The following is a 19,602-nucleotide window of genomic DNA, read 5'->3' as shown; positions in this document are numbered from 1 at the left end:
TAACAAGTAGCCTACGGACGCATGCACATCGGTTTGCAAAGTACACCTTTCACATTGACGGCAACGGATGAGCCTTGGGAAGACAAGAATATGGGGAAAGCCATATACTCTAAGATACCTTGCACTGGAGTGACGTGCGTGCGTAGCTTCAGCAGCACCAAGTACAGACACACCGTCGGACCGGCAACAACGCAGCTCTGTGGTTCACGCTCTCGCGTGTCCGCGGGATCCCGCACGAGCTAAGCGACCGCTACTCTCGCGAGAGGTAGGGAGACAGCAGCTGCTTGGATTCCCCAAACCGCGCTACGAGAGCTCCCACCTGCTGAGGAGCGGAGTCCGGCCACTCCCGCGGGCTTCTGGGAATCGTAGTTCCGGGGCCGGACGAGGCCCGCCAGCCTTGCCCTGTGCTTTTGCGCATGCGCGGCCCCGCTGGCCAGAGAAGTTCGTAGCCTTTGTGAGGCCCGGTGCGGGAGGTGAGTTGTTGCTCAGGTGCGGCTCTCCTTGCTCGGCCTCGGCGGTGCCCCCGGGACATTAGTCTGCGCCGAGCCAGGTGGAGTGCGCGCTGGAGAAAGGGGCGTCGAGGGCAGGCACGAGTCCCATCCCCGAAGCCCCGGGGCGCGGGGTGGGCGGGGGCTTGGTCTGCGCGGCGCCTCCTTGGCTGCGGCCCCGGCGCCTCTCCTCCGGCCGCTCGGCCCCCGCGCAGCTCCGAGCGGCAGCGCCAGGCGCGAGCGCCCAGCTTCAGGGATGCTGTCCCGGCTTTCCAGGTGCCAGCCTCGAGGGCCAAGCCGGTTCGGGACGGAGCGAAGCCTTTCGGAGGAGCCCCCCGAGGGGAGGCGGGAAGGAGGACCACGAGGCCTCGGGGCTTCCCGCTCCTCCGCGCGGAGAGGGCTGCGCTGGGGGGAGAGCTGAACCTTCGCGGCCGGGAGGTGGTGACCATGGAGACAGATATGGCCGAAATGCCTGGGAAGAGCGGTGAGGGGGGCCGGTGTTGAACTTGTGCTGGGGGCCGGGCCGAATTCTTCCTCCTGAACGGGAGTCACTGCTGTCCGGCTCCTTTGTCTGGGGATGGAAGGGCTCTTTGGGTGAGAGTGGAGGGCTTGCTGTGGGATCCCAGCTGGGTGCACAGCGGACCCTCCAAAGACACCCCTAAAATGTGAGCGAAATGTCAGCTTCTGAGGCTTGAGCATAGCCTTGTACTTTGTCTCACACCTTCTTCCTCCCGGGGGATTATACCATCCTAGCCTCATCAGTGGGTCTGACAGTTTAGCTTTTTTTGGTTGGCAAAAGTATTTTCCACTCCTGTTCCTCCACTTTGGACGAAAACCCTTTGGTTTCAGTAGAGCAGATACTTTTGCTTAATAGAAGAGGCACCAGGCAGAGGAGTCAGTGACTGGCTTCCAGTTCTCCTAGAAGTTTGGTCTGTGGCCTCTTATATCAGAATCCACACCCCGCCCCTACCTGTGCTTGTTGGATTTCTAGATTGTACCCCAGTCTCAACTAGTGGTAATTATTTAGAGATGGGATCCAGCAAGCTACATTTGGACTAAGCTTGCAGGGTGATTTTTCAGAACGGTTGAGCCTCTTTTTCCCATATTAATTTAATGTAGATTAAGCTCAGAGAAAAACTTATTTTAATTTCCAGATCAGAGAGTGCCGTCTTCCAGGACGTCGTTGTTTCAGGCTCCGTTCAGTTGCAGTGTTTGTAGGGACGACCAGGAAGGAGTACGGTGGTGGGAATTTTTTTTAAAAAATATTTATTTATTTATTTGGTTGTGCCAGGTCTTAGTTGCGGCAGGTAGCCTCCTTAGTTGTGGCTCCAGGGCTCCTTAGTTGTGGCATGCAAACTCTTAGTTGCGGCATGCATGTGGCGTCTAGTTCCCTGACCAGGGATGAAACCGGGGCCCCCTGCATTGGGAGCACGGAGTCTTATCCACTGGGCTACCAGGGAAGTCCCGAGATTTTAAGCTCATAAATCTGAGTCACAAGATAGATCTAGGCCCTATCATGACTGCTTTCTTGCCCTTAGCTCTATCTTCCCAGGATTCTCCCTTTTCCCAAGAAAAGAGCACAGAAGAGGGAGAAGTGGCAGCTTTGCGCCTCACAGCCAGATCACAGGTGAGTGAGTCTCTGCTGGTTATTGAAATTCCACCTTATTTCTCAGAGTGCAGATGCACTCCCTTCTTTTTGATGTGGAGCTTCTGTGTCCACTAGAGCTGAATTCTAAGAGACGACTCGAGTGACTAAAGGGCTCAGTGGAAAATGTTTTCTGCTTCTTCGTGGTATCTTGTCCGTCTAGTATTTATTATCACTCAGAAGGCGTGGAAGAAGCATTGCCCTTCTTTAGCCCATTAGCTAATTTCTATGCTTGTTATTTGGGAAACGATTTTAAAAGACAATGTGGTGCATACCTCTTAACATGTATGTTTCACTAGGGGAAACAACATACACATGACTGTTAAGTAGGAATTTAAGAAAACACCTGAAGTGCTGGAGTGAATTATGAACATAGTGAGTACTCAAATAGTTCAAAGGAATGCTGGAAAAGGAAGCCTATAGGGGCTTCCCTGGTGGCACAGTGGTTGAGAGTGCGCCTGCCGATGCAGGGGACACGGGTTCGTGCCCCGGTCCGGGAAGATCCCACATGCCGCAGAGCGGCTGGGCCTGTGAGCCATGGCCCCTGAGCCTGCGCGTCCGGAGCCTCTGCTCTGCAACGGGAGAGGCCACACCAGTGAGAGACCCGCGTACCACAAAAAAAAAAAAAAAAAAAAAAACTTAAAAAAAAAAAAAAGGAAGCCTATAGAAGATTTACTTTAAAGAGTTAGAATCCAGCCCAACAAGATGATGAATGCGGATGTATTTTAGAGGTGAACTGTTACCAAGTTACAACTCAGTTTCCAAACTCTCACTTCCCCAAGGGCAAATATTAAGAATTGCTGAATTTAAGCGGTAGTTGTATATGGGTGATTAGTGTGTTAGTCTCTCAACTTTTTGTATGTCTGAACATTTTTCTTAAACGAAGTTGAGCGGGAGTGTGTCATACCACATGGTGTGTGTCATACCACAATGCAAAGATTCCTCCACTAGCCTCTCTTTTTGCTACTTTAATCCAAAGTGTGAAAGTGGACATTGCACATTGCTGCCGTTTGTCAACGTGATTTCCCAGGATCCTTGTATACTTGCTTGCCTCCATTGGTTTCTTAAATACCTTACGTGAATATTGAAGACTTTATTAGTCAAGAAGCTTTAAGTTGCACCTGATGAAAACTCGATTCAAACTGGCTTAAGCAAAAAGAGGTATTTATTGACTATTATAAGTGAAAAATCCAGGTCTGGCTAAAATTGAGTTCAGGCAGTGACATTAGAATCTATTTTCTCCATTTCAGTGACCTTTTCTTTTCTTTCTGTGTGTTTTGCACTCAAGCAGGCTTTTCTTCTCGTGCAGGGTAGCCCCTAACAAATTTAGGCCTACATCTTCCCACGTTGAAGATCAGAGAAAAGGGGCATCTTCCCTTCTGGTCGTTCCAGAAGAAGGACTGAGGTTAACTCTGTAATGGGTATTAGGCCCATTGTTGGACCATTATTGGCAAATCTGAGTGTGATCAGACTAGAAAATATACCTGTACATACACATACAAACACAAATCCCACCCATGGGTCAGAGATGGAGTTGTACTACCTGAACTGCATGGACTAAAAGTGGTCAGGCATAGCAGCCAGAGGAAAGTCAGAGTACAGATACCAGAAAAAGGGTGAATGCTTTATACATTTCAGCACATTAATATTAGATTCAAGACTGCTTGTATAGCTTCAGAATTGATTAAACCTTTTATGGAAATTTTTTAAACTGTCCTTTTTGCATTGCATTGGATTTTGTTTGATGCTAATACTGCAACTGTCTTTCTTATTAGAATTTGCCTGGGCTGTTTATCTTTTACTTATTAGACTTTTTTAATAATTAGAGTTTTAATTTTTGCTCATGATAACCAGGTGAACGGTACAGACATATATAAATATTAAAGTATATTACCCGTCCTTACTTTCCCAAGTTCAGTCCACCACCTCTCCCTACTGAGGATAACAGTTTGGTGTATATTTTTCCATATGTTTTTGTTGAGCTTGAAGTACTGTATTCAAATATGTAGTATACTATATTTCCTTCCATCCCCCCGCTCCATCCCCAACTTTGGGGTTTTGTCTGGATCTTTTTTCTGTAAAGAGGATGTGGCTATTTTAAGAAACCTTTTTATAAGAGAAATTAATTTATTCATATTATTATGATTACTTGTATGTTTCACATTTTTCTTGCTATGTGATTTTTATAATTCTGTTTACTATGCTTTGTTCTTTTGTATTTTTTTGTGCCTTTTGTGCTGTAGTTCGCATTTTTGTTCTGATTTTTTTTTTTCTTTTATGGTTTGGAAGTTAATTTCCACTGTCAGTTTAGCTATAGATATGCAGATTGTAGGATCAAAGTTATTTTTTCTCACAGTATCTTTTCTATTTAGTAGCAGCTTAATGATTTTTACATTTTATTTTCCAAGGATGATTCTTATATTTTTTAAGTCTCAGATTATTTCCATTTTGAGGAACTTTATTTTGAAATAATTTGAGACTTATAGAGATTTAGCAAGTGGTAGAAAGATTTCTCATATGCTCTCCTTTCAGATTCTCCAAAATTTAGCATTTCACCTCACTTTTATTATTCTTTTTCCAAAATCAGGAAGTTAACATTGGTATAGTACTATAACCCACTGCTCTTATTCAGATTTCCCAGCTGTCTTATTTTTCTTGTTTTTCTTCCCCTTAATTTCTACTTTTATCCTGTAATTCCTTCTGTTTTCCCTAATTTGTTGTTGGGTTCTGTCTCTAATTTGATTTGTATGCTTTGTTCATTTAATTACATTGATTTTCTTTTAATGAAATTGAAGTGTTTCCTCTGAGTACAATTTTAGCCTTATGGCATTGATTTTTGCGTTTTATTTCATTATTATTTTGAAATTTTGATACTTTTTTTAGTTATCAGTTATTGCACTTTCTTTTCTGTTTTGGAATTTATTAACATTTACTTTGTTACTTTTGCAAGTGCTTCATGAACATTTAAATAGAAGGTGTTTTCTATCCAGTTATAGCATTTGGTATATATTTATTTATTTCAATGGGAATATTATTCCCATTCTCTATGTCTTTACTTAAAGAGACATGTTCAGTACTGGTATGTGTGTATCTCCATACAGTTTTTGTATTTTATGTCTTGTATAAATAATCCTATGGTGTTTACCCATAAACATTTGTATGTGATATCTGTACCCTTAATGAATTTGTTGCTGTCATTTTCCAATTTAATGCATCTTGCCTTGAATTGATTCCGTGCTTCACTGGATTTGGTGCCAGTCTGTTCATTCCATGGTGAGGTCTCACAAGGAGAATTATACAGACACATGCCTTTTTTTCTCTGCCTATATTTTGTTTACTTTGCCAGACTACATTGTTGATTCATTGTTGATTCATGTTTTAACTCTTTCTTCCCCAGAAAAATTAGTCTGTCAGTGGAGAAACCGTGGTCTTGTTTCCTTTGGTTCTCATGTTGAATCTTGGACAGTGTGCCTGGCACATAATTGATGCCCAGTGACTTTCCATGGAATGTCCAGGACACATGAGAATGCTTGTCATTTTTCACAGTGATTTCCCCCGTTGAATACATCTACGCATCTACTCCAGGGCCAACAGAAACTGGGGCATGAAAGGGAGGCTGTGGAGTGACAGATGGTGAACAAAAGTATGTTTTGTGTCTTAGGCATCAGTGACATTCAAGGATGTGGCCATGGACTTTACCCCAGAGGAGTGGGGGAGGCTGGATCCTGCTCAGAGGGACGTGATGCTGGAGAACTACAGGAACCTCGTCTCACTCTGTAAGGATGGGCTCCTGCCATGACTCCGGCTCCTGCTTATGGGGACATCATTACCTTATTGACAATGAAGTAGCATAACAAAGCCAGTAATCGTAAAGTAGTGATCCCTTTGGGCCTAGAGAAAATCTGTTTCTGCTCTGGGTTCTTGATGAAATGTTTAGGCTTGTTTTGTATCTGGAGTCTTTGGATTCAAGTGACAGAAACCGAATTCACACTAGCTTAAAAGGGAATCAGATATATTGTCAGGAATTTTTTTTATTTACTTATTTTTTAATTATGTGGTATAGCTTGTCCTGATCTCCCTGTGTGGCACAGATGGCCATTGGCCGCTCTAGGGTTACATTATTCTTCCAGTTAGAGAGCTAAGGAAAAAAAGAAGGCTTCTATCCTGGGAGTTTCAGCAGATAGGGTCACATGTCCATCAGTGAAGCAGTAACTCGAGCCAGGGAGATAGAGTATGCTCTGACCAGTTTGGATACTGTGCCCGCCTCTGGGCGGGGGGAGGTGTTTGCATGTGTACACATGTAGACACATGCATGTACACTCATGCACGTATGTGTTCGTATCAGTGGTGGAAGGAACTATGTTAGCTCCTCCCAAACCTCGTATAATAAATTCCCTAAGAAAGCAGGTTCTAGTAACTGAAGAAGGAAGAAAGGAAAAACATCAGAAGACAGCTAGTCACAGAGTCACAGGCTTGTGGTGCTGCCACTGGGGTCCCACTTCACCCAACTCCTTCCCTGAGCTGAGGACTGGTCTGCAGTATCTCCCCAGAACTCCCACAGTAAACAAGACAAATTCTCTTCTATTTTTTTACAGGCTAAATATTTGTCTTTTCAAATGCGTGTAACTGTTTATGAGGCCCAGGCTCTTGCTGCACCTGTTTTAAGGTTCATTTTGAGGCCCCCCGCTCCCTTATTCCAAAACTTCCTATGATGTCCTGTCTTTTTTGTGGATCCAGGGGTAGGTACCGTGCTCTGGAATAGAGCTTTGTGCCCATCACAAAGAGTTAAGTCCCTTTTTTTTTTTTCTTTCTTTCTTTTTTTTTCTTTTTTAATGAGCAGGGCTTCCAGTTTCCAAACCTGAGAACCACAGTTTGGAGAATGGAAAAGAACCATTGATGCTTGAGAGAAGGGCCCCCAAAAGCAGCTGTTCAGGTGAGTCAGATAGACGGGAATCTTCGGAAAGAATAACCCCACAAGACAGTAAAGAAGTGGCGCTCTTCAGTGCTTAAGAAAGAATATAGAAGTGCCAACATGCTTTTATTTTTTAAATATCTTATTTTAAATTATATTGCATTTTGAATACATACAAAGTCAAGGAAATAAAACAACACTGAGATCAAACGCATGCTCACATTTGCTTCATTTGCCTTTTTTCTTTTCCTTCTTTTTGCAATGTAAAATAGATTAAAATGTCATAACTGTACAGTTTTATGAATTTTCCCAAATTGAACACATTCATGTAGCTAGCATCCACATCAAGAAACAACCTTACTAATAAAAAAATAAAGAAAAGAAACACAAACAAAATATAATTAATATACTTTCCAGATAATTGGCTATTCTGATACTACACCAAAGTTGGGCAAGTTGTAGTTTCTTAAAGGTTAGGTGCAAGGTGCATCTGAAACCATGTCCATGAATTTTTCCTACTCTTAAAATCTATTGATCTTTTGGGAAATATTGGTTCACTGAGTTATGCATATCTTCCAAATATTGACACAATACATCATGCGATATTTTAAAAAACACAATTTTCAATGTCACCACTGACCTTACCAGAAAAGCCTTTAAGTATTAGGAAGCTATCAAGCTCTCAGTGGTAGATAAAAGTTTTCCAAAATTCTAATTTCTGCCGAAAAGCTCACGTTTTATCAAATACTGTCAGTTGTTTTCCTTGAAGTGACAGGCTCGTTTTTTTTTTTCAGTTTTGAGGAAATATCTGCCAAATAACCAACATGGATAACATAGTTTGTCAGTGATTCTTTCAAGTAAAAGTAATGGTCCATGAAAAAAAAAAATGGTCAGTTAGGCTCTCAAACAGTCTCATGAGTGGTTTTCCTCAAGGCAAGCATCATACTTTGATATGAGCCGACTTGCATTATGAATATTTCCTATTTCATCATCCAGAATATTAAGAAGGCATGTAGTCAAGGTTTAATAAATAAAATTAATTTATTAAGTTAATAACGATTCCTGTTGTTTCCTCAGAAATTTTTACGTGAAACTGGCTTTTTTTTTTTTAACTGAGAGTACATGGTGGGGAAAAATACAACAACTACTAGTACATTTGGTGTCTTGTCCTGATTTGTGCATAAGTTGTGGGCAGTTTTACCACCACCACTTTTGCAACATCAATGCAAATGTCAAGACAATGAAAAAGGCAAATAAGATCTAAGCATTATTCTGAAAATAGTTTTGAACCTACAGACTCCCAGGAGTCCTCAGACCGCACTTTGAGGTCACAGCCTCTACGTACCTACACTATCCTTGTATCAATTTATGTTTTACTGATTTAACAAACACTTATGTAGCACCGATGCTGTGTCAGAGTTTTAAGTGTTTTATAAATATTTTCATTAAGTGTTCCTTAAGGTAGGTGTTGTTTTTATTCCTCATGAGGTAGGTACCGTTATTGCCCCATCTTACAGATAAGGAAACTGAAGTAGAAACGTAAAAAAACATGCCCCAGGTCACACAGCTAGTAAGTGGCAGAGCTGGAATTCAATTCATGCATTCTGATTTCAGAGTCCATTGCTCTCAACCACTGTACTCTTCCTAAGTGTCCCCTCTCACCTTGGGGCTTCTGTACATGTCATTCCCAGTGTCCCTCTGGAACACTCACCCCCGTTCTTCTCTACCTGTTACCTGGAACACTCACCCCCGTGCTTCTGTACCTGTTACCTGGAACACTCACCCCCGTGCTGCTGTACCTGTTACCTGGAACACTCACCTGAGCCCCAAACCCAATTCAATTTCAGCTCAGTCATTTACCTTCTCAGGGAGGCCTCTCCTCATCCCCCTGGGTTCCCCTTATCATCCTTCACAGCATCATTTGCCTTTTATTTCTTAGTACTTACCACAGGTGCATTTTTATATGTATTTGTAGATGTTAGACTAAATTTTCTCTCCCTTCATGTACATAGGGACTGTGTGTTTTTCCCCAGAGCCTAGCGTATGATAGACATCCAATAGGTAATCGTTGACTAAATGGATAGAAGAATACATAGATGAAGGAACAGAATTCACTTGGCTGTGTGGAATGAGGGGCAGATCTAACTTAACTGTCTTTTGAATGTTTAATCACTCACAGGACCATTTGTTGTAAAAACAAATTATCTTTAGTTCACTGACTGAAATACTACCTTTGTATTGTCCTTAATTCCTATATTTACTTGACTTCTGAAATTGCCCTTTTGTTTCATTGGTCTATTTACTTATTCTTTTGAACGAAACTCTTTATTTTAGCTTTATAGTTTCATATTGAATATAAAAATTCTAATAGATTTATAGTAGATATATTCAGAGAGGTTGGCTTCCATCCTTGCCCTCTCTATTCTGGTGTTCTCTCTGTAGGCAATCATTTTTATTAGTATTTCATTTATCTGTTCTTAGTTTTGGAAAATATAACCAAATATGTCTATATATTTGTATCTCCCCTTTTTTCTCCTACACAGAAAGTAGCAGACCATACATACTCCTTCACAGCTTGCTGGGTTTTTTAAGTTTAATGTATCCTGAAGATCACTTCGTAGCAATATGTAGAGATCATTCTCATATTATTTTAAGTTGCACATACTTCATTGTATGTGTACACTGTAGTTTAATCAGTTCTTTATAGTATTAAAATATTACTGTATTTTAATATTTGAGATGTTACCAGTCTTTTGCTACCTCAATTAGTGTTGTAATGATTAGCCTTGTTCAGATATAATTTAATGTATCTGCCATTATATCTTTGGGAGATCACTGATTTTTCAACAGGGACATATTATAAAAGAATTCTTAGGGAAGATTTTAAACTGGAAATGGAATGCATATTAGGATGTGAGTAGGGTTGGGTAACTGAAAATTTAGAAGTCATCACTGTGCCCTGCACTAAGGTGGTAACTGCCTGGAAGTTTATGACAGCACTTGATATTCTATAGAGGTTGTTCCTCCCCTTTCCTGATCTGGGATGCTCATTTCCTGCTCATCTGGTGAAATGGTGCTTCATCTGCATCCCTCCTCCTGTCTTTCTGGTCATCTTTCCCCCATTCTGATTCCTGGGTAGGGTCTGCTGATTTTCTCTGCATCTACTGTGCATTTGTTTCCCTCCATTTGCTTCTCTTTGCAAGTCATCTTCTAAGAGTCAGATCCACTTATTTGTTGAAGCCATGCTCTTCACCTTCATTAACTCTTACCCGTTACAGACCTGCCTTTTTGTTGAACTCAGAAAACAAAGGAAATTTGCATTTCCAATTTGTTTCAGACTCAGAGACTAGACCCGGGAGCAAAGATTCAACTTCAGTGCAAGATTTTTCCAAAGAAGAGTCATGCCAGGTTGCAATCATAGACAGACTGACAAGGAATGGTGTCTATGACTCCAACTTGGAAACAACTCTCGCATGTGAAAACCGGTTAGAGAATCAGCAAGGAAATCAGGAGAGATGCTTAAGAGAAATGTTCACCCACATGAATTCACTCCCGGAAGAGAGAGCTCGTGAGCATGGTGTTTACTGGAAAAACTTGAACCAGAAGTCAGTACTTCTCACTCAAGACAGAGTTCCCAAAGGATCCTGTGCCTTCCATACCCTTGAAAAAAGATTGAAACAGAAAACAACCTTAATGAAAAAGCAGAGGACCTACAAAGAGAAGAAACCTCATAAATGTAATGACTGTGGTGAGCTCTTCACTTACCATTCAGTGCTCATTCGACACCAGAGAGTCCATACCGGGGAAAAACCCTACAGCTGCACTGAGTGTGGGAAGTCTTTCAGCCACAGGGCCAATTTAACTAAACATCAGAGAACTCACACTAGAATTCTCTTCGAGTGCAGCGAATGCAAGAAAGCCTTCACAGAAAGCGCATCCCTTGCAATACATCAGAGGATTCACATTGGAGAGAGACCGTATGAGTGCAGTGAGTGTGGGAAAGGCTTTAATCGAAGCACACACCTCGTGCAGCACCAGCTGATCCACACAGGGGTGAAGCCTTATGAATGCAACGAGTGTGATAAAGCCTTCATTCATTCTTCAGCACTCATTAAACATCAAAGAACTCACACTGGAGAGAAACCCTATAAATGTCAGGAATGTGGGAAAGCCTTTAGCCACTGCTCATCCCTTACCAAACATCAGAGGGTTCATACTGGAGAAAAACCCTATGAATGTAGTGAATGTGGAAAAACCTTCAGTCAGAGCACACATCTTGTTCAGCATCAGAGAATTCACACCGGAGAGAAACCCTACGAGTGTAACGAATGTGGGAAAACCTTCAGCCGGAGCTCAAATTTCGCTAAACATCAAAGAATTCATATTGGGAAGAAACCATACAAATGTAACGAATGCGGAAAAGCCTTCATTCATTCATCAGCACTTATTCAACACCAGAGAACTCATACTGGGGAGAAACCATATAGGTGTAACGAATGTGGAAAAAGCTTTAAGTGCAGTTCATCCCTCATCAGACATCAAAGGATTCACACGGAAGAGCAGCCCTGAAAAATGACTGAATGTGAAGAAATGTGAGTTGGTTTTATCGCTGTGTTAAATACCTGAGCATTTTGTGTGGAAGACACATAAACTGCTGTCTGAGGACCAGTTCTGTGTGTATCTAACTCTACTTACATAATACATAGCTTTGAGGCATAAACAGAATGTTCCTTATATCCATTGATTTGATCATTCTGAATGCTTCCATCCAGGAATCTCATAGATTGATCCCTAACCCACCCCCCTTGCCCCCAATACCCTTTTGTGGAAATTCAGAAAATCCTTGGGAGTGGGTAGCAATGCAATCAATGTGAAATCCAGTTCCCCTCTCTTTGTCACATCAAAGCCTGTTACAGCATCTCACTTTGTAAGGACATTCTTATCTGGTAGGTGAGGCAGAGGGCTTATATTCTCATCATTGGGAAGACACAGAGCTGTTCCTCTTTGAATGCAAAGTGGAGACCCAGATATACAGAGAATGTCATTTCTTTTACATTAACTATAAAAACTTAAAGGTTAAGAGCTGAAATGTGCTTTGGATTCCCTCGCAATCCCAAAGGCTACTATCTCATTTGATGAATATAAGAGGTCTAAATTATGCTCACATGGGTTACGCTGAGATTTAGATGATTATTATCCCCCCGCTGGGTACATCTTCACTTTACACTTCCTTGGAAGTTACCCTGAGGTAGAGAAAGAGTCAGAACCTTAACTGTAGTTTTTGATCAAGTCCCTCTTTTCTTATCCTTGGCACTGAATGAATCCTTGGTTTTCTGTAATCACAGTATTAGGGAAATTTCATTTCTTTACCTTATTCTGCTCTCTGTAAAGTATGTTTTGTCACTTGGAGAGAAAGCCCCTGGGATGTGCAGAGTGAAAAGTTGATGGGTTCCATGTGTGGTTACATATAGGGTCTCGGACAAGAAGAAGAACTGAAGCAGCTTTGAGGCACAAACACCATGTCACATACGGAAGAGAGTCACAGGACAGTGACTTCAGGACAAGCGGCTTCTCCCCCTACCCTGCACCCTGGGAAGAAGTTGTCGTTTCTCAGGCCTCACGTTTACCCACATTTTTTTGTTGTCCTCCTGTATGTTGGTTGGTCTTTGCTGTATCCCAGGGCCCCGAGGAAGGTAGAAAAGGCTTGAAGCCACAGTGATCGATTGACATAAGTTACATGGGTGACCAAAGAACCGTGTGATGGGATTGGAAACAAAAGCAAAAGTTCAAATAAATATTTAGCAAAACACTATACAAATGTCAGTTTTTATTGTTGCTTTGTTATACGGTGTGAAAAGAAGATTATAGAAAAGATAGAGAGGGAAAGATTAGTTACAGGTTTCTTCTTTCTCCTCTCCTAAATCCTATCCTTGGGCATTCAGCAATCAGCCTGCACTCTTCCCCCTACACATTATCCCAGTTACTTCTTATAATTTTTATAGTTTCCTCTGTAGACCTTAGTTCTATTACTGAGGAAAAGAAGAGGAATAGAGTTTAAAAAAGTGGTGGTAAAAGAGGTCAAGGTCAAGTCTAATGCAGCAACGATGGAAATCAAAACAATAGGAAATGGGACGGGAAGGACTGGGAAGAAAGAGGCTTTGAAAAGAATTTTTAAAAAACGAATACATTGAAAGGGGCCGAGGTCTGAGAGGTGAGGGTCGGAGAATGGCTGACACAGGACAAAATAAACAAAATAGAGCTCAGCCCTCTCATCAACTCGATATTCAGATTAACGGTCTGAGGTGGAAGTTGACAAGCTATGGCCTGGACCCACTACCTAGTTCTGTAAATAATGTTTAATTGGAACTGGGCTTCACTCATCATTTACATGTGTTTGGCTCTTTTTGTGCTAAAACAGCAGAGTTGAATAGTTCGAGCAGAGATTACATGTCCCAGAAAATATTTGCTGTTTCTCAACAGGCCAAATGCTTGAGTGAGAAGAAATTTATCTGGGGGCCAATATTTGACTAACCCAAAATCAATGGGTTTGAATTCTGCCACCTCCACTTGGCAATTATGTGACTTTGGAAAGCTACTTACTGTTTCTGAGCCCCAGTTTGCTTATCTGTAAAATGGGGACAGATCCACCCTCTCTCAAGGCTGTTGTGAGGATAAGACAATGAATGTAAAGAACCTGGCACATAGTCAGTTGTATTGAGAGACCTCCTCCGCCTCTGTCATTCGCTTTCTCTCTGTCGTTTCCAGGAGCCCTCACGTACGCTAAAATCCACAGATGCTCAAGTCCCTTATATTAAATGGTGTGGTACAGTCGGCCCTCCGTATCTGTGGCTTTTGCATCCTCAGATTCAACCAACCATGGATGGAAATTTGGATCCACTGTTGGTTGAATCTGCTGATGCAAAACCCTCGAATACGGAGGGCCGACAGTATTTATTGAAGAAATCCCCGTAAGTGGACCTGAGTAGTTCAAACCCATGCAGCTGGAGGATCCACTGTTACATATATTTTAATGAAGTGGTGAGTCTGTTTTAGGCTACCTGTAACAAAATATCATTGACTAAGTGGCTTATTTATAAACAACCTTCTCACAGTTCCAGAGACTGGGAAGTCCAGGATCAAGGCCCTGGCAGATTCAGTGTCTGGTGAGGGCTCCTCCCCAGTTCTCAGATGGCTATCTTTTCACTGTGTCCTACCATGGTGGAAGGGCAGGGGAGCCCTCTGGGGCCTCTTTCATGAGGGTGCTCGTCCCATTCATGGGGGCTCTACCCTCATGACCTCATCACTTCCCAAAGGTCCTGCCTCCAAATACCACCACTTCGGGGATTGGGGTTCCACAGGAATTTGAGGGGGACACAAAACATTCTGTCTATAGCAAGTGACTAAGCATCAATCAGAAATGACTTAAGAATGAGTGAGTCTTCCACACCTTTACTTACTGATCTAGAGCCGACCATCCTGCTTGCCTGGCATATCGTAGAGAAGGGCTTCACTTCTTTCTGCTGCTGCTTCCATCTGGTGCAGCTCCCTGCACAGCCTCCTGGAGACCTCGTGGAATCTGCCTTTTTTCCTTCTAATTATCACTTAACCAGGAGCCACACCATGGTTCCAGAGACTCAAGTATTATTGTCATTTAATTAGTGTCAAAGGACTTACTCTAAGCTAGTTTTACTGAGAGCTCTGGCCCTTTGCGTTTCAGTATTTGTTCCTTTTATGCTTGGAGTTCAATCAGTTCTGACTGTGTATTTGTGCTCCCACAGGAATCTTGGAAGTTTTAGTGTTCTGCTTTTCGAATGTTTTTGGTTACGTGTAAACAAAATTTGATTGTTCTTATTGGCCCACTGTCAATAAAGATGTCATTTATGTATTTGTTGTCAGAAACTTCTATAACTTGCTTTTAAATTCTCACTTAAGCATGTTTTAAGAGGCAAAGAAAAACCAACTATAAAATATCTCCACATCATTCAGGAAACTGATCGCATTTCTAATTGTTCATCTTGGCTTCACAACCTCTGTAGACATGAACTGGGGGATCACAACCCATGTATCTGCGAGAAGGTGAGAGAGCCAAGGAAGGTCGTTCCTACCAAATGATGCTTGAAGTCCTCAGGCCAAGCACACCCCTCACTTAGGCGTACTGGGGAGACAAGGGAGGGGAGAACTTCACGTGAAAAGTACAGTTAAAACTAGGCCAAATATGCTAAAAAACTGATTTAAGGTAAACTTTGAATTACTTTTGGCTTCATCACCCAAAAGTATAAAAACGATAGTATAAGAATATGTTATTCAAAGTAGTTGGCAATTAATTAGTTCAATTACCTATTTTAACTCTCAAAATTTTTAATTTTATTAAATGAGTTCTCACTTTTTAAAAATTATTACAACAGGATTCAGTTTGGAAGTTCTTTTTCCCTTTCTCCCTTTCCTTACCTAATTCTTTTTGAGGTCCCACCTGGGCTGTCCCTCACCATAGGTTTTATGGTGACAAGGGGGAAGGGTATTCCCCTGTGGTAATATATAAAATGTGGCTTTTGTGGATTACCTTGTAGTTCCAAATAAGGCCCTCAAAAAATTAGATGTTTTTTCCTGCATTGTTGTTCTTTACATTTTTCACGGTGTAACCTGTTATTTTTTAACTGTGTCCATAAACCAGATAATCTGTCCCTAGGTTGAGTTTACTATACATAAAATGTGCACAGAGATAGAGGTAAACGGTCTTTGATCCAGCAGTGCCTGAGTCTCTGGTATCACCCCTTAGAGTCTCCAGATACATGAACTTTTCGAACAACTCAACAGGGTTGAAGAGCTTGGCTTTTTATTTCCAGAGATCTTATTTCAGAGGACTTCACGTGCACATAAGCATCAATATCAAAGATCTTTCATGCCCCCCAAAAGAAAAGGACAGATTTGGGTGAGTTCTAGCTCCTTTATTAGTTTCTAAGTCCTTAGTTCCATCTCCTTTTACATTTAGAACCATGGATGTGTAACTGCTCAGTTCCAGTCCCATTCCATCACCTGTGAGAGATATAATTGGAAATGTGGGAGGGAAATCTTCTGAGGTTTACCTGATTAGGGGGTGGTGGAGAATTTGCCCATATCTATTCCCATATATTCTAAAGTAGGAGGAGTCCTAAGAAGGCATAGACACATGAGAAAAAGGAGGTGGCGTGTGATAATCCTCCTGCCCCACACAGTGAGATCAGAAAACGATCTCCCAGACTTTCTCCATCACTTAACTAGATTGTAAAGTTAGCAAACTATTGCTTTTTAGTGATGTGTAAATTTGAACATCTGCAGTCACCATGACCAAGCTATTTTATTTGTAGGTCTATACTTACCTAAAATGTCTATGCATATATACCAAAGGAAACCATCAAGAATGTTCATAGTTGCTTTATTGCTAATAACCCCAAACTGGAAACAAACCAAATGTCCATCCACAGCAAAATTGATAAACGTGAGGTAGCCATTCAAAGAACACACAGAGCACCGAAACGGAAAGCATATCTCCATGAAACCACACAGATTAATGTCACGAATATAATGCTGAGCAAAAGACGCCAGACACAGGATGATTCGTACTGTTTGGATCTAAGTACACACATTTATAACACAGGTGATGCTAACGTGTGGTGTTCAAAACTAGATGATCGTTAGCTTTAGCAGGATAGAATGGGTAGTGATTGGGAAGGTCGAGGAGAGGGGCCTCTGAGTTGGTAGTTTTATTCTATTTCATTGTCTTAAACTGTGTTGTAGTTACAAGGGTGTCTTTGCTTCTTGATAAGTCATTGAGTCGTAGAGTTATGATTTCTGAGCTTATTGGTGCGTATGTTATAAATACTTCACTAATGCATTTGAATCCATTTTTGTAATAAGGACAAATAACACAAAGTATAAGACTTTGCAATCTTATTTTCATTTCATGAAAACTGGTCACCAGAGGACTCCAAGCTGAAGTGTTGCAACTATAGAGCTTACGTTTATATATACATATATAAATAAATGTATATATAATATATATATAAATATATATATTTAAAGATCCACAACTGTTTGATTTAATGTCATTTGAGTGTAGAAAATCACAATTATACTTACAGTTTGCTAAATCTATAATCTTTTAGCTGAAAGTTAGCTGGTTAGCCACACCCATCAATGAAACTGCTTTCGCAGAAGAATCCAACCTGTGACAATTGATAGGCACTTTAGAAGTCACTTTTTTTTTTAATTTTTTAAAATTGGAGTCTAGTTGATTTACAACGTTGTATTAATTTCTGCTGTACAGCCAAGTGATTCAGTTATACATACATATATATTCTTTTTCATATTCTTTTCCATTATGGTTTATCACGGGATATTGAATCTAGTTCCCTGGGCTGTACAGGAGCACCTTGTTGTTGATCCATTCTTGATTGTCTATAAAACATGAGAGTTCTTAGAACGCAGGCCATCAAACTCTCATTTCAGGTTTTTCCTTCATTACTTCCTGTGATCCTGGTATCAGAAAAGATTTCTATGTCTCAGTATTTCACAGATAGAGGGAATAACATGACTGTCTTTGTCACCACTGTGTCCATCAAGACCAGGCACATGATTCCCAGGATCTGGGCAATGACCCTTCCAGAGGTAATGGGAAATTTGCTATCAGCCAGAAAGCCATGGATCCTCTCCTGGGGAGGCCTGGCTACTGTATCAAAGGAGACCTGCTCTGGGAATTATGGGGGCTGGGTACACAGTCTCTGCGAAGCTGTTTCCACGTCTGATGCTTGAAACCCACAGGCAGTAAACAAGGGAAGATCACGAACAGGCTGGGAGCCTGTGAGCAGGAGCTGGAACTTCATAAGGACAGAATGAAACCTGTGTCTCTTCTTGCTGCCTCTGACCTTGTGACCAGGGTGTCCTGCAGAAGCCAAGAGCCTACATCACAGAGCTAAACACATACGTGTAACCCAGGAGTCAGAGAAACTGAGGGAAAAATCTAGGGGAAGGCAGAGCAGCTGAAGGTCCAGCTGCTGCTTATCTGTCTTAAACTGGATTTGTGTGTGTGTGTTTATCCTGCTTGGCATTTTCTTAGCCTCTTGAATTTGCAGATTTATGTCTTCTGCCAAATTTGGGGACACTTTGAGTATTTCGATATGATATTCTGGATTTTTATTTAAGTGTTGTGTTTCAGTAGGCCTCCTCTGACACCACTCTGGTGGGCTAAGGAAGGTCACCACCACCTGGTTATTGTTTGGTGGGGATGGAAGTCTAAGGGACTCAGTCTCTATTAACAGCCCTGGGGAGAGGAATTTCTTGCTAGGCCGCCCCCACTGGGCCATCACCCCCGACAACACCTTGTCTTGAGGGGAGAGCCATGCTATTACTGCTTCCAAATGGTGCCACTGACGTTGTGTGTGGGGAGGTTCAGTACGACCGAGCGTGAATGAAAGTCTCAGCTTCCCATCCCCTCTCTGACACCATCCCTGTAGGGACAGAGGGGCACCTCATTACAGTCAGGGTAGGATGGAAGCCTAGGCTCCCCACTCAGCCTTTGCTGATGGACTTGAGGTGGGACCACAGTTTTTTTTCAATAGTGTTTGACTGGAGTGGATTGGGGTTTTTTTCTCAAAAGTTTTCTGTTATGTTAGGTTTCCCTTTCTTGGTCTCTGGCTGGAAAGAGCAGGCTTTATTGGGGGCTTTAAAAAAATCTGCACCCATTGGCATTTTAGGTTGTCAACTTACCCAGGCCAGCATATAGGAGACAAAAAGAAAACCTAGGAAAATCACCACTGTGTCTTTCCTCAGGTGACAACGTCCTTAGTGGGACTGTCTTCTGTCCAACTTTGAGTCTTATATTTGTTTTATAGACAATATTGAGGGGTTTTAGCTATACTTAGTGGGAAGTATAGGGAGAAGTGTGTCTACCCCACCTCGTCCCACTACTGGTTCACTGATTCACCTTCATTTATGAAAAATATTTTGATGGGTATAAATTTCTGGGCTGACAGGGTTTTTCCCCAGTACTTTAAAGGTGTTGTTTCACTGGCTTCTGGCTTGCTTTTTTTGTGTGTTTTTGCTTTTGTTTCCTGATGAGAAGTACTTATCTTTGTTCTCTAGTACGTACAGATCTTTGTTTCTCCAGCTGTTTTTTAAATCTTTTTTTTTTTTGAAGTATAGTTGATTTACAATGTTGTTGTAGTTTCTGGTGTACAGCCAAGTGATTCAGTTATACATATATATACACAGTCTTTTTCATATTCTTTTCCACTATGGTTTATTACAGGATACTGAATATAGTTCCCTGTTCTATATGGTAGGTCCTTGTTGTTTATTTATTTTATATACAATAGTTTGTATCTGCTAATCCCAAACTCCTAATTTATCTGTCCCCCACCCCCTTTCCTCTTTGGTAACCAGAATTTTGTTTACTATGTCTGTGAGTCTGTTTCTGTTTCATAAATATGTTCATTTATATCATAGTTTAGATTCCCCAAATAAGTGATATATCCTCCAGCTGTTTTTTAAGGTTTTCCTTTGTTACTGGTATGTAGCAGTTT

General features: G+C 41.5%; 1 protein-coding gene across 3 annotated transcripts; it reads left to right on the top strand.

The window, feature by feature from the left end:
- Nucleotides 1-448: 448 nt before the first annotated feature.
- ZNF286A (zinc finger protein 286A) lies at nt 449-14,869 on the top strand. 3 transcript variants are annotated; one of them, XM_082678318.1, is made up of 7 exons: nt 449-473; nt 765-972; nt 2,027-2,115; nt 5,795-5,909; nt 6,974-7,066; nt 10,383-11,637; nt 12,517-12,656. In XM_082678318.1, exons 2-6 carry the CDS (start codon nt 936-938, stop codon nt 11,612-11,614), a joined length of 1,566 nt encoding a protein of 521 aa, XP_082534444.1. In that variant the 5' UTR covers nt 449-473; nt 765-935; the 3' UTR covers nt 11,615-11,637; nt 12,517-12,656. The 3 variants fall into 3 exon arrangements, with proteins under 3 accessions (XP_082534444.1, XP_082534445.1, XP_082534443.1); XM_082678319.1 differs by lacking the exon at nt 10,383-11,637 and having other exon boundaries at nt 12,517-14,869; XM_082678317.1 differs by having other exon boundaries at nt 10,383-12,653.
- The last annotated feature ends 4,733 nt before the right edge of the window (nt 14,870-19,602 follow it).

Source organism: Grampus griseus (assembly GCF_964374135.1).
Source record: "Grampus griseus genome assembly, chromosome: 20".
In the NCBI taxonomy this organism is placed as follows: domain Eukaryota; kingdom Metazoa; phylum Chordata; class Mammalia; order Artiodactyla; family Delphinidae; genus Grampus; species Grampus griseus.
Note: the sequence above shows the minus strand (reverse complement) of the source record. Positions and strands in the feature narration are given on the sequence as shown.

What these genes read in the sequence shown, in the direction of transcription:
- ZNF286A (XM_082678318.1), top strand. Translation starts at nt 936, where the DNA reads ATGGAGACAGATATGGCCGAAATGCCTGGGAAGAGCG. An exon ending in GCCTCACAGCCAGATCACAG is followed by an intron (nt 2,116 to 5,794) that starts GTGAGTGAGTCT and finishes TTTGTGTCTTAG; the next exon opens with GCATCAGTGACATTCAAGGA. An exon ending in CAGGAACCTCGTCTCACTCT is followed by an intron (nt 5,910 to 6,973) that starts GTAAGGATGGGC and finishes TTTAATGAGCAG; the next exon opens with GGCTTCCAGTTTCCAAACCT.